The 21,470-nt window shown below is 37.9% G+C and overlaps 1 protein-coding gene across 3 annotated transcripts in view; it reads right to left on the bottom strand.

Moving 5' to 3' along the window:
* Window positions 1-21,470, bottom strand: part of TENM1 (teneurin transmembrane protein 1) — a 665,414-nt gene that overhangs the window by 173,912 nt on the left and 470,032 nt on the right. For all 3 annotated transcript variants that reach the window (XM_028135671.2, XM_054717981.1, XM_054717985.1), the window contains exons 12-15: window positions 18,393-18,578; window positions 16,807-16,830; window positions 13,818-13,964; window positions 2,340-2,556 (exon numbers count right to left, since the gene is read on the bottom strand). In XM_028135671.2, coding sequence (XP_027991472.2) covers window positions 2,340-2,556; window positions 13,818-13,964; window positions 16,807-16,830; window positions 18,393-18,578 — 574 coding nt within the window. The remainder of the gene's footprint in view (window positions 1-2,339; window positions 2,557-13,817; window positions 13,965-16,806; window positions 16,831-18,392; window positions 18,579-21,470) is intronic.

Here is a 21,470-nt window from a genome sequence, read left to right as displayed (position 1 = left end):
CCACTTTACCAGTCATTCAATTGTGTTCCTATACCAAGAGGAAGTTCATTAGCACAGGTTTGAAGTTTATAAATAATGTCATTAAAATGTATTAGATTGAACTGGGATTTTAAACATCACTTGGTTTTTATGTTTCTTGTGTCGACACAGATGCCATTTGTCTAGTATACATTTGATCTAAGTCACCAGGTTTATTTAAGGACAAGTTGAAATTGGGCAGCTGTAGTATAACAAAAAGGTTACAAGAGTTGTTACAATCCAAACTCACTGGCTGTGTGGTGTTGGGCAAGTTATTTAATCTCTCTGAACCTTAGTTTCCTCATATATAAAACACACCAATACAGATACCTACTTCACAGATATATTGTGATGCTAGAAAATAATGTATGTTTGAGTGCTCAGCAAACTCTATGTACTATGTAGATGTAAGAGCTTGTGACAATGATTATTTATATATGTGATTAGAGCTGGATTTATTATTTTACCTAGAGTAACACTGCATGTGCTGATTTTTAGATGAAATATAGTTAGATTGTGTGTCCTCAACTATTTCCCTTGGAAAAGGCCCATACCTTTTCTGACAGATTAGATGTGTCTGTAATAACTGAGACCACTGGACGGAGGAGACCTGTCATTCTGAATTCAAATGTGACTTGCAGAGCCAAATGATAACTTGGAACATTTTACAAAAGAATGAGGAAAACTCATCAAACCAGGAGGGCATTAACCACTGCAAGTAATAGGTTTGTTCACTTGGTGAGCAGCTGCTGAGAACCACTGAAGCATGAAGCTGAATGGCAGGGGTTGAAGTTTCTTCTCACTTTTCTAAGTTTATTGCTCAAACACCCTGCTCTGGGTTACAATGACTTCTGTCTCTCTCAGGTCCTGACTTTATCACTGTACTTGAGTTCAGTGAGTCTTTTAATATGGCACCACATCATGGAGGTTGTTATTTCCTTTTGGACTGACTTCTCTATGAATGGAGAAAGCCACAGAGTTGATGACTTAACATTACCTTACATATGGAAATGGGAATAATGGCTGCTTTTTTGTTCCCTTTGTTCATCTGGTGTACAAGAAATAAATCTCCACTAACTAAATAATTACTTTTACTGTAGCCTATTCAAAAGTTACCCCAGAGTTGTTGTCAAGTTGGAAGAAGTGCTTCACAATGGGAATGACCGAGTCTCTTGGCAAAAGGCAAGCTTTGACTAGATCCCCTGGAAGAAAGGGCCTTTATTATGATGCACTGGTATTTGGGTTTTGGGTTCTGCCAGAGACCTAAAAGGTCAGAATGTCACAATAATAAAAATAATGAATAAGATTTATGTTTCAATAACAGCTGTAGTACACAATCTGTGGGAAGAACACTCAGTATTTTAAATTTGCATGCACATGTTTCCCCCCGCCCTTTTTCTTCTGTGTGTAGGTCTAAAGTGAGTTTTAATTTCCTTATATTGTCACTGGTTTCAATATGACCTCTTGTCTGAGTTTTTATTGGGGACTAATAGCATCCACTAGGATGCAACTGAGTGTGTGAGGTGCAGACTGAAGCTCCTGGACAAATAGTTTCCATGTTTATTTTTTAAGCTCCTATTTGTAATAGTCTAGAAGCTAGTGAAATATCAGCTTGTGACATGAACAAAGAAGGACAAATATAAGAGACCAGAAATGTTGACTTCAGTGACTTGCTTATACCTAGTGTTAATGAGTAAAATATGTCATTGCTAAAGATGAAGCAGAGAATAACAATGAGCAAATTCATGTTATTACACTTCAAATAAGTAAGCAATTTAAAAACACTTTCTTCACCTAACGGGTTGGACTTTGGTCTCAGATCTTGAGTGACAACTCATGCATTTGAGCTTTCATAGAAGACAGATTTTCACAAGTCTTGCATTTCATGTTAGGAAGTCCAATTCACTCAATTCTTTCATATGGAAAATTTTACACATGGAATAAAACTCAAAGTCTAGCTGTTGAAATTCAAGAAGTTTTCAGGGATCAATCCAGAGGCTAAACAGTGAATTTTAAAATTATACTTCCATCTGTGTTTTTTTTTTGTCATTAAAAGACCCATCTATACTTCACTACACATAATACACAACCTAAGTGTGCATGTGTGTGCGCGCCTATCTTTTATGATTTAGAATCTCTAGAAATGAGATCTCTCTGTTAACTAATCTGTAAGGGCATGAACATCCCAGGTAAGCCTAAAAAATAACAATGTGGACTGGGTGGAATGGGAAGTAACCTGATCATTAGAAAATATCTTCCTTTCACATTTCAGGGAAAACATGACCACTGTTCATTAAAAAATAAAATAAATACACATATACCTGCTGTCAAATGAAATCTCTGGAGGAATGACATGAGTACTGTCCTTGCCAATGAGAAATTTGATTCGATCATAGAAGAGTCTTGAAGTATGCTGAGAGAAGAGGGGTTGGCTTTGCTGAATGAGGTCAAGAGGGTCTGGTGAGCCCTGACAGAGAGGACTTATATAACAGTTGCTTTGTTGACAACAATCAGGGTCCACACAGTCCGTCAAACCATCTGGAAAGAAAGTGTTGAAATTTAGCTTAAAAAGAAGCAACATAGTTTATAATCAGCACAAATGGAGAAAAATATAGAATACAGTCAAAAATAACTGTCCATATATGAGTTCAGAATCTATTAAATCCACATTTCTCATGAATGATCACTCATTCTGAATTTATATAGCACATCAGTAAAATTCAAGTTATTTTGTTCATAAATTTTTCTTTCCTGATTTCTCTAGCATTTGTGGGCTGTATTATTACATTGTTTAGCATTTGAATAGCGTTTTCTGTGAGATAGCACTCTTTACAAGTTTCCTTTTCCTCAGCAAGACCATCCTCCAGGCTAGCAACTCTCTCTTATAATTATTCTGAATTTCTAACACCATGTACAAGTATGAGCACACAATTAACAAATTCTCACTAACCTGAATTTGTGTGTGTGTTTTTTTTTTAAAGAGAAAGGAAGGGAGATGGGAAGAGAGAAACAACGATGTGAGAGAGAAACATCAATTGGTTCCTCACATACTAGTAAGGACCTCAACTGGGGATCGAACCTGCCACCTGGGTATGTGCCCTGACCGGGAATCAAACCCGAGACAGTTTGGTGCACAGGACAATGCTCCAACTGAGTCACTCCAGCCAGGGTAATTTATTGGTATTTAAAAAAATTCTCCCAATATTTTATCAATTGGTAATTCAAAATAGAAATTGGTATGCTCATGTGGATTCTTCTTGAATCCACATTTATCCCAAGAAAAAAATCACATAGAGGCTTTATTCTTTGGTAGAGGAAAGATGTGGGGCAAGGGGTTATGGGAGGAGGGGAGACCATGGAGAATCTAATAGGTGCAAAACATTGCATCAGGTGCTTGGGGAAGCAAAGAGTTTTATAAAACACCTCTTTTCCTGTTTACAGGAGCTCAGAGCCTACTAGGAGAAATAGGTATCTAAAATAGCTGGCTTATACTAGTTTAAAATGAGGTAAATATAGAGATGCTAATTTTCTTGGCTTGCAGTAGAATACGGAGGCTCAGACGGAGCAGTGGCTCCTTAGGCTGCTGATGAAAGTTACTGGCACTGGTTCCATGCAGCTCTTGTGCTTGCTCTCTCTCTCTGACAGGCCTGCTCCCGCCTAGCTGGAGGGGGCTGTACCACAGCTGGGGCAATGAAAGCCAGGGACATGGAGAGAGTAGGTGGTTGGAACAGTAGCCTTAGGGCACCCAGAAAATATTTTTCCCCACATGAGGTCCTTTCAAATTCCATGTACCATAGACACTACTTCGATTTAAAATGCAGTTTGCTTCTTTCTTGCCTTCCCTGTTTGTTCAGTGTACTTCTGCCCTGATTTCCACTTCTCTGAATACATATTTCTCTTTCACTGATGACAACTGTGGATTCGTTTCAATAAGAGGTCCCCTTCTGCCCTCCTTTCTCCCCTCATTCAGCAAATTATATTAACAGATTTTCTATAGATTTCAGATGCCACTACCACCTCTCTCACCAATCTGTTTTTCTCAGTCTCCTATTAGCACATTACCTCTTAACTCTGCTAATTAAACATCTGGATGCACTAAAAAGCTGGCAAAAATATCAGGCTGATTAAAAGAGTTCTCTGATGTTTGTAATTGGTGCACAAAATACTACACAATGAAAAACTGGCTTTCCAAGGGCAGTCACTTTTATCTTTCAATTTGTAACAAATGCACTAGTAATAATCAGATTGGACATTCACAGGTTTCAATCTGTCAACCACACAATTCTAACTTATTTTTGAAAAGAAATAGTTTTGAAATAAATATCAATGCCCAAATGATTTTCAAAACCGGATTCTAAACTAAACACAGAACCAATTCAAAAATGGGACTCACATTCTCATCTAGTTATGTGCTATAAATTCCAAGCTAATGTTTCATATTAAGTAATTGCCTATTACACAGGGCCGACCCTCTAAGACCTCTGTTTTCTGAGCGAACAGCAAGACTTCTGTTAAATGTAGGAAGGTCACAAGCAAGCAGACCAATAATGGCATGCAACCCACAAATAATAATTCATAGGTAAGCCCAGTACATGGGTGAAAACCTACTTGCCAATTATCACATTGGATAACAGTCCATAAAGTATGTCTAGACTGTTACAAAGAAGTGCAAATGACAGTCACACTGCATGTGTAGGCTTCTTTTTTTCTTTTGGCTATTAACAGTTCTTTCATTGTTCTGAAATGGAAGCTGTGGCACCTTCCTGACAGCCAGGATGGGGCATCAGATATGGGCATATCAAATGTTCACTTATTTTGCTTTTAGGGCCTGTTTCCTTTAAAGAAACAAAAATAAAAGATAGCAAAAAAGAGGGTGGTTAAATTGTCTTGAAGGACTAAACCTGGCATTCACTGATCCTAGCTTTGCCCAAACCAGTAAGGACTATGTCAGTTGGCTCAATTGGGGCTGATAAAAATCAAGGACACTGGTGTCTTCTGTAGGTGATCAAGTATTCACTATTAAACTTTTACCTGCTATAAGTACAACCTTGGTTGAAAGAAGGATTGGACAAGGGAAAAAACCCATATTTTACTAATCCTTAAAGTGAATTTTATTTTATTTTTTAAAACTATATTTTTATTGATTTCAGAGAGGAAGGGATATATATATATATATATATATATATATATATATATATATATATATATATATAAACATCAATGATGAGAGAGAATCATTGACTGGCTGTCTCCTGCATGCCCTCACTGGGGATCGAGCTTGAAATCTGGGCATGTGCCCTGACCAGGAATTGAACTGTGACCTCCTGGTTCATAGGTCGATGCTCAACCACTGAGCCACACTGGCTGGGCCTTAAAGTGAATTTTAAAATATACATGTTTTCAGGAACAGCACTCACATTATTGCCTTGATAAAAATGGACAGCTACTTCATGGTATGGTATCCAAAGGGATTTGGAAACATATACAAATTTGTTAGTATTTGCCATATATGACACTAGTTACTTCCACATGTATTATTTCAACTAATCTTTGCAAAAACCCTGTTAGGTAGACATTCACATTTCCATTTTACAAATAAAGGAGGGAAGGCTAAATGCAGTTGCACAATTGGAAGAAATATGGGAGTCATATCACACCCAGTGTATTGACTACAAATCACATGTTCAACTTCAGCATTTAAGCAGTATTGCAAGTACTGAGCTAGGCTCTAAGACTTCCAAGCGCCTTACTAATTAATGTAGGTATTTAGAACATATGAAGTGGTTGATATCAAAGAACCAGACTATTCTGATTGTACCTAATCTTGACTGTGCCACTTACAATCTATAGGATCCTGGACAAATCAGTTCAACTCTTGAATTCCCTTATAGAGGAGTTTCCTCATAATATAAATGCCCACCCTATAGAGTTGTTGTACTAATCGCATGCTATGATAATTATAAAGGCCTTAGCATAGTGTTTAGTATATAGCTAGCATTCTTGATAAATGTTAGCTAATGTCATTAACAAATTTCTAGACTGTGCAGACTAAAAAGGAGTATAGGGATAGTTGTCCTAGGGGTAGATACCAATGGTCTGCAGTGACAGCTTAAAATGTTCAGACTCACTTTTATTGAAGTTGTTTTATCACTGGCCAGACAGCAATTAACATCTTTGTAGCATATTCAATTCACTGGAATGTGTTTATTTTGTGAACTCTGCTTGGATAGGTTGTCAAATAGGCAGGATCCTAAGTGACTCTAAATAGACACTAATGCCACAGTAAATCCTTCATTAAATTTTATAAATTCTGAATTTGTTATCATTTGGACAGGGGCTGGATTGAAGCTTAACCTTTTCAGGATGTATAGAATAGAGAGTCTGCCAAGCAAATTAATAGTGAAAAAGAAATTGAGGGGCTGCTCATTCCAATGACTCAATTATACAAAATCTTGGGGGTTGTAGAAACACATAAACAATGTACTAATGACAAATCAGATAAATCATTCATAAACTTTTATTAAAGCAGGCCCACTACTAGGTACTCCTGTTAGCTTAGTTGTTGATGTTATATGCATTGAAGATAATATGATCATATTTGCTTTGGAAATAGCCTGTAATTCATTTTTTTTTCATTTATTCAGACAGATTTTCACCCCAGCATTTTGCTGCATTAGTAAAAGGAAAGTGGGAGAGGCTCAAGTGTACTCAGGATTTGATCTGCTCAAAACATTGTTATTGCTATAACCACATGCAACTTACTTTTTCTGTCAGGAAAGCACATTGCTTATATGCTACTAATATTCACGTTTTCCTGTCCCCACCTGCTTTCAGTGGCTTCCTATATCACTCATAGTGAAAGCCCATGTCCTGACAATGACTTACTTCCTCATAGTCTGGTTCTTCACTGTCTCTCTCTTACCTCTCTGATCTTATCTCCTATTAACCCATAGCCCCCTTCCCACTATTCCTATGCCTGGAATGTTCTCTCCAATAGCAACATGGCCCACCCCTCACCTCCTTTAAGTCTTTATTCAAATGCCACCTTTTTGGTGAGGCTTTCTCTGACCACCTTATTTAAAATTTCAACCTTCTCCTACACTCCCTATCCTTCCCCCCCCACTTTTAAAATAATTCATCACACACCACCTTCTGTCATACTATATTTTAAAAATTGGTTTACTGTCTGCCTCTCACAATGAGAATGTAAGGTCTATGGAAGTGTGGATTTCTTTTTTATTCATTGCTATTTCCTCATGACTAGAATAGTGCCTGGCTCAAAGTAAGCATTCAATAAATATTTATTGCATGTCCTAAAAGTCCCATTTCTCTTATATTAGTAAATTTACCTAGAGATAATAAACATTTAACTAATGCATCCAAATATATATTATAGATTTGTCATTGACATCACACTTTTATTACCCACTTTAAATCGCTGTGCTTCAAACATTATCTCATTTCTTTTCATCATTGCTAAGTAGGCAGGAGTCAAGTATTACTAGCCTTAGTTGATAGACAATGGGACAGATCCAGTCAGAGTGGTTAACTGAGTTATAGAGTTTAGATTTTCTATCTTCCACTTGTATCTGGAATCACTTGGCAGTTTAGGTTCTTATAACTAAGTGATAATTCTTTAATAAATGGACTGCTTAAAAACGGGGGTGGGGGGTGGGGGCGGGTATGGTCAGAAGACAATACTTAAAATATGCTTTCTGATGTTAGGTGTTTTGTTCCAGCCAAATCTTAAAAGTAAATGTGGAATGGGTGTCTGGTCCTTAAACAGAGCAAATGTTATCAATTTATTGTTCCTTCTATTTCATTTTCCTTTTTATTAAATACTGCAGCATGCTGGTGACATTCAAAACATGAAACTTATTGATCCATGAGCTTATATGTGTTCATAATTCACCCACAGTGCTGATTTTCAGATCTAGAAACACTACATCATACACCAGGCTTGCAAATAGCTATTGTTCTTAATGAATGGTGACTTGTTATGAAGAATGATTCCTGGAACATCATTCTCTTTTAGGCAATTAACTTACTGATTTTACCAGTGAATCTGAACATGGACCACTGGAAGAGTTTGTACAAGGGAAGCTTGGACAAATATGTGACAACTACTTAAAAGAGCAGGGGGAGGGGGGAGGGCCATTTTGATTAAACACTCTTATTCTATATACTAGTGGCCAGGTGCACAAAATTTGTGTACAGGGGGGTGTGACCCTCAGCCCAGCCTGCACCCTCTCCTATCTGGGACCTGGACATCTCTCTCACAATCCAGGACTGCTGGCTCCCAACTGCTCACCTGCCTGCCTGCCTGATTGCCCCTAACTGCTTCTGCCTGACAGCCTGATCACCCCCTAACCACTCCCCTGCCAGCCTGATTGATGCCTAACTGCTCCCCTGCCAGCCTGATTGCCCCTAATTGCCCTCCCCTGCAGGCCTGGTCACCCCCAACTGCCCTCCCCTGCTGGCCTGGTCACCTGTAACTGTCCTCCCCTGCAGGCCTGGTCACCCTCAACTGCCCTCATCTGCTGGCCTGGTCACCCCTAACTGTCCTTCCCTGCAGGCCTGGTCACCTCTAACTGCCCTCCCCTGCAAGCCTGGTCCCCCCCAACTGTCCTCCCCTGCAGGCCTGGTCACCCTCAACTGCCCTCATCTGCTGGCCTGGTCACCCCTAAGTGTCCTTCCCTGCAGGCCTGGTCACCCCTAACTGCCCTCCCCTGCAGGCCTGGTTCTCCCCAACTGTCCTCCCCTGCAGGTCTGGTCACCCCCAACTGCCTTCCTCTGCTGGCTTGATTGCCCCTAACTGCCCTCCTCTGCCAACCTGGTCACCCCCCAACTGTCCTCCTCTGCAGGCCTGATCGCCCCCAACTGCCCTCCTTTGCAGGCTTGGTCCCCACCAACTGCCCTCTCCTGCCGGCCATCTTGTGGCAGCCATCTTGTGTCCACATGGGGGTGGCCATCTTTGACCACATGGGGGCAGCATCTTGTGTGTTCGAGTGACAATCAATTTGCATATTGCCTCTTTATTAGATAGGATTTTTAATCTCCTTGACAATCTTCCCAGAGTATCACAACCCACTTTCCTTCCTCTATAAGTGTAGTGCATAAAATATAATCTTTGATAGATGAAGATCTTATGAAATTCACACTGTTCTGTATGATCTGGTAATTGACAACCTTTATATTCTTGTCTCCTACCAATCTCTCCCTGACTCATTGCATTCCAGCTGCAGTGACTTGCTTTTCCCTCCTAGAAGAGGCTAGTACATTTCCATCTGAGGGCACTTGTGTATGCTGTTTCCTTGGCCTAGAACATTCTTCCTCTGACTCATGTGAGGCCTCCCTAATCATGTAGACTTGGTTAGGATGTTCTATTTACATTTATAGCACTCTAAAAATTTTATGGAATGCTTTACAGTTGTACATATAGTTATTTGTGTGGTTTCTTTTTTAAAAAAACATGTTTTTTAAATTGATTTTAGAGAGAGAGGAAGGGAGAAGGGTATAGAGACAGAATCAATGAGAGAGATATATTCATCGGCTGCCTCCTACACACTCCCCACTGGGGATCGAGCCTGCAACTCGCACATGTGCCCTGATTGGGAATTGAACCGGAGACCTCTTAGTTCATAGGTCTATGCTCAATCACCTAGCCACACCAGCTGGGAAGTTTCTTATTTAATAGCTGTTTTCCTTTCTAGCCATAAGCTCCACATGGCAGAAACTTCTCTTGTTTGTCTTTTTCTCCCCAGTGCCAAATATAATACTTGGCACAAAGTAGTAATGAATAAATGAAACACTAAGTACCCAATATGGTATGTTTGGCTGAAAGGTAAACATTTGAGTCAAATAGTTGGATCAGCACTATCTAATAGAACTTTCTTTGATGATGGGAATGCTCTAGATCTGCACTAACAGAGTAGTCACCAGCCTTATGTGATAACTGAGCACTTGAAATGTGACTAGTGCAATTGAGAAATAGAAATTTTAATCTTATTTAAGTTAAATTTAAAGTCACATGTGACTAATGGCTATATATGAGAGAGTGCAATTTTTGATATTTCCAAATAGTAAGATATTGAATGGTCTATAAACTTAGCCAAGCAACATAAAGAAATTAGACATTTTTATGAAATCCAATTTATCATTTTTTCCTACTGTAGTTTCTTTCCTTGCTTTTATATTTAAAGTCCCTTCCCATCTTGAAATCTGTCACTGATATTTTCTTTTAATTGTGTTTGAGTTTTCTTTTACTTTCAGCTCAGTAATTAGCTGGAGTGTTTTTATTTATCTTAGTTTTGGGAATATGGTATGAATTGAAAATCTAGGGCTTTTTCTTTAATATTTATCTCACACCATTTATTTCATAATGCTTCTTTTCCCTCCTAATCTTTGATGCTGGTTTTATAGCATACTAAATTTATATTTGTGCTGGGTAGTGTTCAAGATCTTTTATTCAGTTATATTAATTTGTCTACTCTTACATCAATACCACTTTGTTTTAATTACCATAGCTTTAAAATATTCTTTAACATCTGATAGCTCTAGCTTGCTCTCGCTAGTCTGTTTTAGCTACTCTGATTCAGTTAATATAATATCTAAACTTTTTTCCTCATGTCAATTCATATGTGCATGTAATATATGGTTATCATATCTTCTAAACCCCAAATCAGGACACATAAAAATGTGGTCCCCATAATGTTGAGTAACCTCTTCCAAGCACAGGGTTATGTACCTGGTACATAAATAAGGTCAAAACATTTGATAGATTTGTGATTTCTATAGTAATTAGTTTTTCTATATAAAATATCTAAGATTCCTTTTCTTTTCTTGCATATTAATAAATAAATTCCAAGGTTATTCATTCTCTGTACTGTTTTTACTGTTCAAGGAGCTCTTAGGTAGCTCCTAGACCAGCTGTGTCACCCACATATTCAACGTAGCCCAATTAGTTACTAAGAGTCACAATGCATTGAATAAGAGTGTAACTAAAGTCAAAGCTGCAGGAGTATTCAAAGCTGATTAGAATGTAAAAACCCCAGCCACTCTTTAAGTATCAACTATAATATGGAGTAATCAGGTAGCAGGTACTTGAAGCAACTGCTTGAATTTTTTTTTTTTATTGAGAAGATTTTTGAAGAATTACATTTAAAAACCCAGGACCACGTTTTTCCAAAAGGTTCAATTGGCACTTTTTGATTTCATTAAAATGCACACACACATGCACAAACAAGTATCCTAATATTAATCATTAGTCATAGTCAACTAAATTAATCTTGAAACTACCAAATGAAGGACATTTTATGTATTCTTAGGAATACTATTTAAACACAATAAAATGGAATTATTGTCCAAAATGGGGCTTTCAGAGGTTATTTAACCCATCTTACCATCTCAAGATAGAATCAAATATATATTTAAAATCCATATCATTTTAATCCTGCTGAAGGAAAAAATATGGTAATTAAAACTCTGAAGGAGCTCCCCTTCATACCCCCTAAAGAAACTCATAAAAATACACTGAATCCATATGGGGTTTTTGATTGCCACACAGACACACAATTTTAAAGAAGTATTCAGAGGTCAATACACATTCAGCAAAATCTTCTATATCTTTTGTGTTTATGTATACCACAGATATTGATAATTAATAACCCATTAATCCATTAATATTTAATTGACCTATTCATTAAACATTTTGGCTACCTTGAGGTAACATTGAGGCCATAGAAATGCTTGATTATTATATATTCAGTAATTTTTATCAAGCTGTACTTTATTAAGGCAGGAAACATATCTTGGCTCAACCCTAATTGAGTCAGAAATTATAATCACAGAGAGTGTTAATGTATTTTCTGAGCAGAAATCTTTTAATCAATACATCAACTGAGAAATCTCTATTACTACCTCAAATCGTGTTTGGAATGAGGCAGACCACCTAGGCTTATAGCCTGGTTCTATTTTCTTGCTATATATTCTTATTTAACTTCTCTGTACCTCGGCTTCCTAATTTGTAAAGTAGTACTTCTACATCAGGGGATTAAATTAAATGATCCATGAAAGGACTCAGCACAGTGCCTTACACAGAGTAAACCCCTAATACAAGCAAGCCAATATTGTTAGTGATTATATTGAGCATGTAACTATGAACTCTGGATCATGCTTCTCATGAAACAAGATAATCATATAGACAGAATATATTTAAGTGCTTGGTTGTATAGTACATGTGATAAGCACCAGGGGAGATTGACGTGGTGGATGTCAGAGGTTTCATGAGAGATATGGCTTGAGTTGGGACTTAAATGATGGGTAGAGAATAATGGGTGTAGAGGAGAGGGCTCATGAGGTAAAGAGGCATGTAATGAAAAGGAAGTAAAGGAAGGAAAAGATAAGTCTTGGAGGGCCATAAAAGTCAAGTAAATAATTGATTAGTGTAACATTTAATTGAAAACCTCACTCTGGCTTCCCAAACGAGAACTTCAATTTAGATAGGTAGTAAACAATATTGTCAGAAAATGGTCTGTTATCCTAAGTTTATTGTATGTGTATGTGTGTGCTTAGGGGGGTAGTGGTATAGCTTATCATCTTTTAAGTAGTTCACATGAATTAACTTTTCCCAAATCATAGAGCTAGTAAGTACACAGCAGACCTAGTATTTGAGCCCAGAAAGTTCAACTTCAAAGCCCTGTGTTCTTAACCACAAAGTTGCTTCCACATAAAATTCATAAGGTCTTATAACTTTCTAACATAAACTGCTAGCCAGGACAAAAGAGGAGAAAACTCACACTCAATTTGGTGCTTAAATTATGATTACTACCTTATTGATTTAAACCTCATGTTTGGGTTCAAACGACAAGATATATAATTGTCTAAGCAGTATAGAAAAGTGAGGAGTCAAATTGAATAATCTACTTCATTTTTAAGCTAATATACAGAAATTAGAAAGGAAGCTTTCTTTTAATTTTATGTTTCCTTGTGTGGAAAGTAATAGGAAAGTGATAATTTGTTGTTTTAGGCTCATTCAGAGGTGATTTGAGCTGTTTTGAGGCCTGATTGTACAATGTATTACGTGGTTTTGTTTGCTTGACTAAAATAGAAGTGGTTACCCTAAGGCCTTGAAGTTGCATATGGCTTTTTAAAACATCATGTGCAGCTCTTGAATTAAATATAAAAAAATTCTACTGTGAACCATCCTGATGCTATGTATGTCCTTTGAAAGATATAAAGTGTTACTAAAAGGTAGAGACACAAGAGGGAGCTCTAAATAGCTAAGAACAAAGAAAACTATTTCACATTCCATATAGTGCAAGCTACACTAGCATCTGGCAGTTTGGACACGGATACACTGATTTAATTTGGTATAGAGTAAATGACATTGGTAAGGGAGGTAACATTGTAATAGTAGTTAAGAAAACAAAGTCTAAAGTCATATATCCCTGAATTGGAATCTTGGTTCTGTTGCTTTCTAGCTGTATGACCTTGGAAAAGTCATTTACCATCCCCATTCCAAGCATTAGTTTTTCCATCTATTAATATGAAAAATTGTACCTATACCTCATGATGTTGGTATGGGAATTAAATGAGATATAATGAATGCAAAGAGTTTCGAGTATTACCTGATTATAGTAAATTTTCAATAAACTGAGATTTAAAAACAGTATGACCTTATATAACTCAATATTGTTTATACTAAGGATTCCTAATTTTCACTCTTGGCTAGATTGGTCATCACTATGCTAGAGGCTGGGCTATTCCTTTCTTATATGAACATTTTATAAATGACTCACCTCCATCATTGTCCAAGTTATCTCCACAAAGCATTTCCATGACAACATTGCAGCCTGTCCCACTCCAACCCACCTGACACACACAGTGCCAACCATTTTGATCCAGGGTACATCGCCCATTTCCAAAGCAGAGCCCCGGGCAGCCATCTGAAAAGACAGCAGAGAGTAATAATCACACAGACATTAGAATGGGATTGGCCAACTATGCTGTATCTCCCTCTACAGGGAAGCATCTAATCATCTGGGCTCCATTCAGATGAGGTGTTGAATAAATGGAAGAAGAGCTTGCTTGCTTCCAAAACTTCCTAGGGAACTTGTCATCCTTTACTCTGCTGTGATTTTCCTTAGGGAGCCAATTAAGCATTATTAACGACAACGCCAATTCCCAACCTCTGGTTCAGATACCAGAAAAACCATGATGGGGACAAAAAATGTTTTCTGTTTCTTTTAAAAAAATGTATATCTTCATCTCAATCAAAACTGGATGGATGATGCTGTATGTAGTTATGGCCAATAAGCTGGGGAAAGGCAGCAGTTTCCATGAAGAGAAACATCCCCTATTTCAAGTCTGTGCGGATTTTTTTCCTTGGGATACACAGCTTTAGGGCTTAGTTATATTGGTCTACAGTTCAGACTTTACCATTGTTTGCCCATATGGTGCCATAAAAACTGCTGCAGCTGCTTTACATCTATTAATTTTTTTCTCTTTAAGATCATTATTAATCTTAGGGCTAAAGATTGATTTTCTTACTTATCTGGTATCTCTCTCAGAAGCTAGCATAATATTATGCCTGTAGTAAGTACACAACAAATGTTTATGGAATTAACGCATGCCAAATTTAGATTTTTGGAATTCTAGAGAACAACTAGATAAATTTAGTCAAGAGAAAATTGTTATGCTTAAATGACTTCTATCTATTGGTAAACTGCAAACATTGGCAATGGTCTCTATTTAGACTTTTGATTTCTCAGGGATTCCCTTCTCTTTCTACCAGTAGTTCAGAGTTAGGCTATTCCAGAGGGCAACTGTGCATGTGCCAAGTGCTCAGTGGGCAGATGAACAGAGACAGCAATAAAGGTATAGGTCTTCTGGAAATTTTCCCAGTAGCAATACTGGACCAGATCTGGATTTTACTGGAGATAGTCTAATCAATATATTTTCATTTAATGTCTTTGTAAGAAAATTCCATAAGTATAAAGGACAAAAGAAGGTGTTTTTTTTGAATCTGTAGATACAACACAGTGTTCCTTCCAAATGGTTTTCCAAGCAACTATCAACAGACCAGAGGAAGAAAAAACTTTAAAATGAAGTGGCAGGTGGCTGCTAGAAAATATGAAAATATTATATATATATAGTTGTCCCTCAGTATTTGTGGTTAATTGGTTCCAGGATCCCAGGGGTACCAAAAATCTGAGGATGCTCAAGTTCCTTATATAAAATGGTGTTGTATTTGCATATAACCTATGCACATCCTCCCATATACTTCTCCAGATTACTTATAATACCTAATAGAATGTAAATACCATATAAATGTTGTTATACTTTATAGTTTAGGAATCAACTTTCAGAAATTTTTGTTTTCTAATACAGGGTGGGGCAAAAGTAGGTTTATAGTTGTGAGTACATGAAACACAGAGTTTATTCTTGTATTATTATTTAGCAACTATAGGTCCGATGCATGAAATTCATGCAAGAGTAAGCTTTCCTTCCCCCTCCCCTCCCCACTGCCAGCACTGGCTTCCCTCCAGCACCTGGGACCCAGGCTTCCCTCCGGCCACCTGCAGGAACCCAGGACCTGGGACATGACATCCGGAAGGATGTCCAGTCTAATTAGCATATTACCCTTTTATTATTATAGATTGTTATAGATTATTGTATTATTTTCCATACGAACAACTGCAAACCTACTTTTACCCCACCCTGTATTTTTGATCTGTGGTTAGTTGAATCTGCAGATGTGAATCCCACAGATATGGAGGACCAACTATTGTGTGTGTGTGTTTTTGTGTGTGTGTGTGCATACGAACAGTCACCCACTGATTAATAACAGGGGTATGTTCTGAAAAATGCATCATGAGGCAATTTTGTTGTAGAACATCATTGAGCATACTTACACAAACCTAGATGGTACAGCCTATTACTGCAATTGTATTTGTTCTACTTTTATATGACTTGCAGTGCAGGTTTTTTACACCAGCATCAACACAAACATGTGAGTAATGCATGCACTATCACATTATGATGGCTATGAGGTCACCAGGCAATAGGAATGTTTTGGTTCCATTATAATTTTATGGGACCACTGTTGTATATGTAGTCCGTCATTGAACCATTATAATGTGGCACATAACTGTGTGTGTGTATTCCTCAAGAATTGGTATAGGATGAACATATTTAGGTTTAAGAAAGGATTTTATCCAGTTCCATTCTCATGGATATACAAAGGATATGAGAATTTAGGAATAATTTGGAATGTGTTCAACCTTCTGAGGCTGAGGTAATAAAAGGCACCAGGATATCTGACAAAAAAACTCAAGTATCTCTATCAAAGGCAGATCACTGGGGGGCGAATGATGAAGTCCTTATAGAGGGATAATTCTTCTAACCTTGTAAGGACACTGTACATGGACTTAGAGCTATATTGTTATGTTAAAAAAAGTTCAACTGTCTGCCTAAGTCTACTTTATTGAATAATTACCTGTATGTGTTACGTGTTACACACACACACACACACACACCAAAAACAAGGAAAACAAGTTCTTAAAACTGCTTATCCATCTATTACACGATATGGCAAAAAATGAGTCTTGTTTGTTGTTAAAACAAAATACTTTATGATCTGACTATTATAGCATGAACTTGACAATATTATACTTAGAATTTCCAAAAGTGAAAGGAAAAAAACAAAACACCAACTCTTCCTTTCCCACATGCACATTTTCCATTTAAAATATTTTTTTGTTATAAAACTACTGAGAAAAATCTTACCTCGAACAGCATCTAAGTAGTGAGCTAAAAGGGGGGAAAAAGAGTGATGAAATGAATTTCTGGGAGACCAAAGCTATACAACATTTACTAATGGTTTACCATCTGTTGCCTGGAAGGAGAACAGCAAACTGTGAACTGCAGAATGCCTGCAGCTCAAAAATTGGTACACTGGCTCGTGTAGTTTGGGCATCATATTTTCTCTGGGAAAGATATTAATGGCTTTTCTGTACGAAACTCTATTAGGCTTCATTTAAAAAGTGTCATATTTCATTAAAACTATAACAACTGCATTTTTACATTTTAGTAATAACTTTTGTGAAAGAACACTAGCTAGAACTTCTTATTAGCGATATGTTTAGAAGGAAGTTCTGAAGTAACCACCTTTAGTAATCATCACAATATTTAAATCCTCTTATATGAAGGCAAAAAACATACTATAGTGCAGAAATGTAATTACTTAAGCTGCATGTGAATTTCACCCCTCACCACTTTTTTAATGAATCTTAAATATTTTCCACAGTTACAGAACAAGATTACTGTACATTTAGTAGAGTGGTAATGCAGTTTATTAAGATTATATGATATATATTATCTATATTATACATTACTTTGGCAAGTTCCAACCACTATAACAAAATACCTTCACCTAAAAATGGAAGCTGGAGTACAGTGTCATGGAGGGGAAAAGCTCACAAGCAATGACTTGGGTGTTCAGACCCTCATGCTTCCTTTGCTCTACATGAATTTTCTGCGTGCTCATGGAATGCCACTGGAACATGCTGTGACCCACGTTCCTTAGCTGAACAATGGGAATAGTACTTGTCCCTCTGTATTACAGGAAAACTTTGTGGCAGATATGTGTATATATCAAGGGCTTTGATATTTTTTTCCAGAAAAAGAAAGTATTTTAAAACTTAAGCCTTCATTATTATTAGTTTTTTATAGTGTGAAGACCACGTGACAGGTTAATTATTATTACATAGACTTTCTCACACCCACAGACTGTTCTTCCAGGCAATATCCTGAAAATTAGTGAAATTGGTGACAAGGGATGACAGATTCAGTACAAACTCTCTATGCTATCCAATAAACAATTCAACACAGATGTTCTATTGATGATAGGTCAGGGGTATCTTCCTTATATACATTAAAGACAGTACCTAATGATTGAATGGCCCCTATTGAAGTAATCTTATTTAATAAAATTGCCTCTAAGTGCTTTCAACTGAAAAACCTAAACTTTTCAAAAGAAAATATGGGCAGTGAATGTTAACCTCACAACAAAAGAACTTCTCTTATTAACCAATGACACTATTCCAAACTATCACTTTTCATTTGAGTAACTCAAAGTACTTGAAAGCTAAAAGGAATACTGAAGTAACAAGAAAGGAAATGACACAACAAATAAGTAAGATATTATAAACAAAAGAGGAAACTTCTCAGTTAATGACACTTTCAAACTATGGCTAACCCTCCTTCTTCTCTCCTTAAACCTCAAATTCTATGAGAAGCCTGGTGATTGACTCACTAGAATGCTTTTCTTCAATTAATCCAATTTACTTTTTTCAAAGTATAGTGGTACTTACCAATTGTGCAGTGGTCGCCCTCCCATCCAGGGCTACACTCACATTTTCCATCTTTGCATTGGCCATGCTCAGCACAGTGAGAATGACAGGAGCGTTCTTCACATGTTGGTCCTACCCAGCCTTCTTCGCATTGACAAATTCCCCTTGAGCAGACTCCATGACTACCACACTCCATGGTACATAGCTCTGTGGGAATTCAAAGAAGATATACTGACATATTTTATTAAGACTAAAATTTACTATGTCCAAAGACATTAGAATTACCAAAATGTTACAAAGACCTCTAGCACTTGAGAGAACATATAAGGAATTTCATTAAAAAGATAGTTAAGTTTCTAAGTATAAAATAAACTCTAAGTCAAATTGATTTTGAGACGTTCATAAAATGATAATGACATTCAAGGCTTAGAAATGAAGTTAATGCCAAAAAAATGTCAAATGGGTTTCACTAAAAATTCATTAAGATCACAAATAATGTTGCCAGGATTTTATGATGCAGAGCAATGTTTGGGGGAAAAACACACACACAATAAAATAGCGCCCTAACTTCACTCAGGAAGAGAGATTCTACAATTGAAAAGATAACTGTCTAATCAATTTCATCATGTACAAAAGCTGCCAATGATGATAATCAACTGTTTTCCCTGATCCTACTAACAATATTTACATTTATTTCAAGCATTTAAGATGACTACTAGAGAGAAACCAAGATGGCAGCATAGTTAACCACCTAAACTGCAGCCTCGTAGAACAATTTCAAAAATACAACTAAAAGACAAAATGGACATCATCCAGAACCACAGGAAAGCTGGCTGACTGGAAATCCTACAACTAGAAGGAAAGAGAAAACCACAAGGAAAATCAGAGGAACTGTAAAAGCCTGAGGTACAGAGACACGGGCGTATGCGTGCGGAGAGGACAGAGCCGGAGAGGACAGGGCGGCTGAGTGCCTAGCTGGCATTCTCTAGCAGGAAGGAGATAAAAGCTCCAGACTGCGCTGAACGCCAGCTCTGACTGCAATGAACCGCAGTTCCAGGCGAGACCCTGGGGACCCAGGCTCATACTGGAGGAATCTGGGCTGTAAGGCGGAAACTCAGGGGAGCAGCAAAGGGAAGAGCTCTGGAGGCGCACACATGAATGCGTGCAGAGGACGGACTGTTGACTGTGCCGCTGGATTGCCCTAGCAGGAAGGAGACAAAAGCTCCAGACTGCGCTGAACCCCAGTTCCGACTGCATGGAACCCCAATTCCGGGCGAGAATCTGGGAATCCAGATTCATTGGGGGAGAGAATAGACTGTTTGGCAGTGGGCGAAACTCCAGGGCGCCTTTCTCTCAGAGGTGCTTGCAGCTAGTACCAAGGGACACTGAGGGACACTGAGACCCAGGAACCTCATAGGGTGGGGCTGACGGGAAGCCAAGGCTGTAGGCTCCACCTTGAAACTCCGCCCCATCCAAGTTGAGCACAGAGGCTTTTACAATTTTGCAAGTCTAGTCGAATAAGGCTATCTCCCGACGTAGACACAGCTGATCCTCACAGCCAATTGGCCTGGAGGTCAACTCCTCCCACTGATACCAACAACAATCAAGACTTAATTACAACAAGGCTGTACACACAGTCTACAAAGGGATGCACCAAGAGTGCTCACCTCAGGTAACTGGGGAGGCCGAGCCACTGGCCCATATAGGACAACTAGCACACAAAGCTACCCTACCAACTCAGGGAAGCAGCCAAAATGCAGAGACAAAGAAACAGATAAAAAACCAAAGAAATGGAGGAAAACAAACAACTGGAGATAGAGTTCAAAACCACGGTTATAAGGTTTTTCAAGAATTTCCTAGAAAAGGCCAATAAATTTAGCGAGACCCTTGAGGATATGAGAGAGACCCTCGAGGATATGGAAAAGGACCAACTAGAAATTAAACATACACTAACTGAAATAAAAAAAAATATTATACAGACACCCAACAGCAAACTAGAGGAATGCAAGAATCAAGTCAAAGATTTGAAATACAAAGAAGCAAAAATCACTCAACTGGAAAAGCTAACAGAAAAAAGAATCCAAAAATTTGAAGATAGTGTAAGAAGCCTCTGGGACAACTTCAAGCGTACCAACATCAGAATTATGGGGGTGCCAGAAGAAGGGAGAGAGCAAGATACTGAAAACCTATTTGAAGAAATAATGACTGAAAACTTCACCCACCTGGTGAAAGAAATAGACTTACAAGTCCAGGAAGCACACAGAACCCCAAACAAGAGGAATCCAAAGAGGACCACACCAAGACACATCATAATTAAAATGCCAAGGGCAAAAGACAAAGAGAGAACCAAAAGCAGCAAGAGAAAAACAGTTAATTACCTACAAGGGAGTACCCATATGAATGTCAGCTGATTTCTCAACAGAAACTATGCAGGCCAGATGGGAGTGGCAAGAAATAGTCAAAGTGATGAATAGCAAGAACCTACAACCAAGGTTACTCTACCCAGCCAAGCTGACTTTCAGAATTGAAGGGCAGCTAAAGAGCTTCACAGATAAGAAAAACCTAAAGGAGTTTATCAACACCAAACCAGTATTATATGAAATGCTGAAAGGTATTCTCTAAAAAGAGGAAGAAGAAGAAAAAGGTAAAGATAAAAATTATGAACAACAAATACATATCTATCAACAAGTGAATCTAAAAATCAAGTGAATTAAAAATCTGATGTACAGAATAAACTGGGGAATATAATAGAATCAGGGGCATAGAAAGAGAGTGGACTGACAACTCTCAGGGGCAAAGGGGTGTGGGGGTACGGGAAGAGACTGGACAAAAATCGTACACCTATGGATGAGGACAGTGGGGGGGAGGTAAGGGAAGAGGGTGGGATGGGAACCAGGTGGAGGGGAGCTATGGGGGGGGGAAGAGGAACAACTGTAATAATCTGAACAATAAAGATTTATTAAATAAAAAAAATTAAAATGACTACTAATTGGTTAAAATACACAGCATTCTTATCTCAAAATATCACCCAATATTTAGTTTATATCATCAAGGTGTATACTGGCTCTGCAGAGGTTATCTCCTATGCTCTGTCCTCCT

This window comes from Eptesicus fuscus, chromosome 1 (assembly GCF_027574615.1).
Source record: "Eptesicus fuscus isolate TK198812 chromosome 1, DD_ASM_mEF_20220401, whole genome shotgun sequence".
Classification (NCBI taxonomy): Eukaryota; Metazoa; Chordata; class Mammalia; order Chiroptera; family Vespertilionidae; genus Eptesicus; species Eptesicus fuscus.
This window is presented reverse-complemented; position numbering and strand designations above follow the sequence as displayed.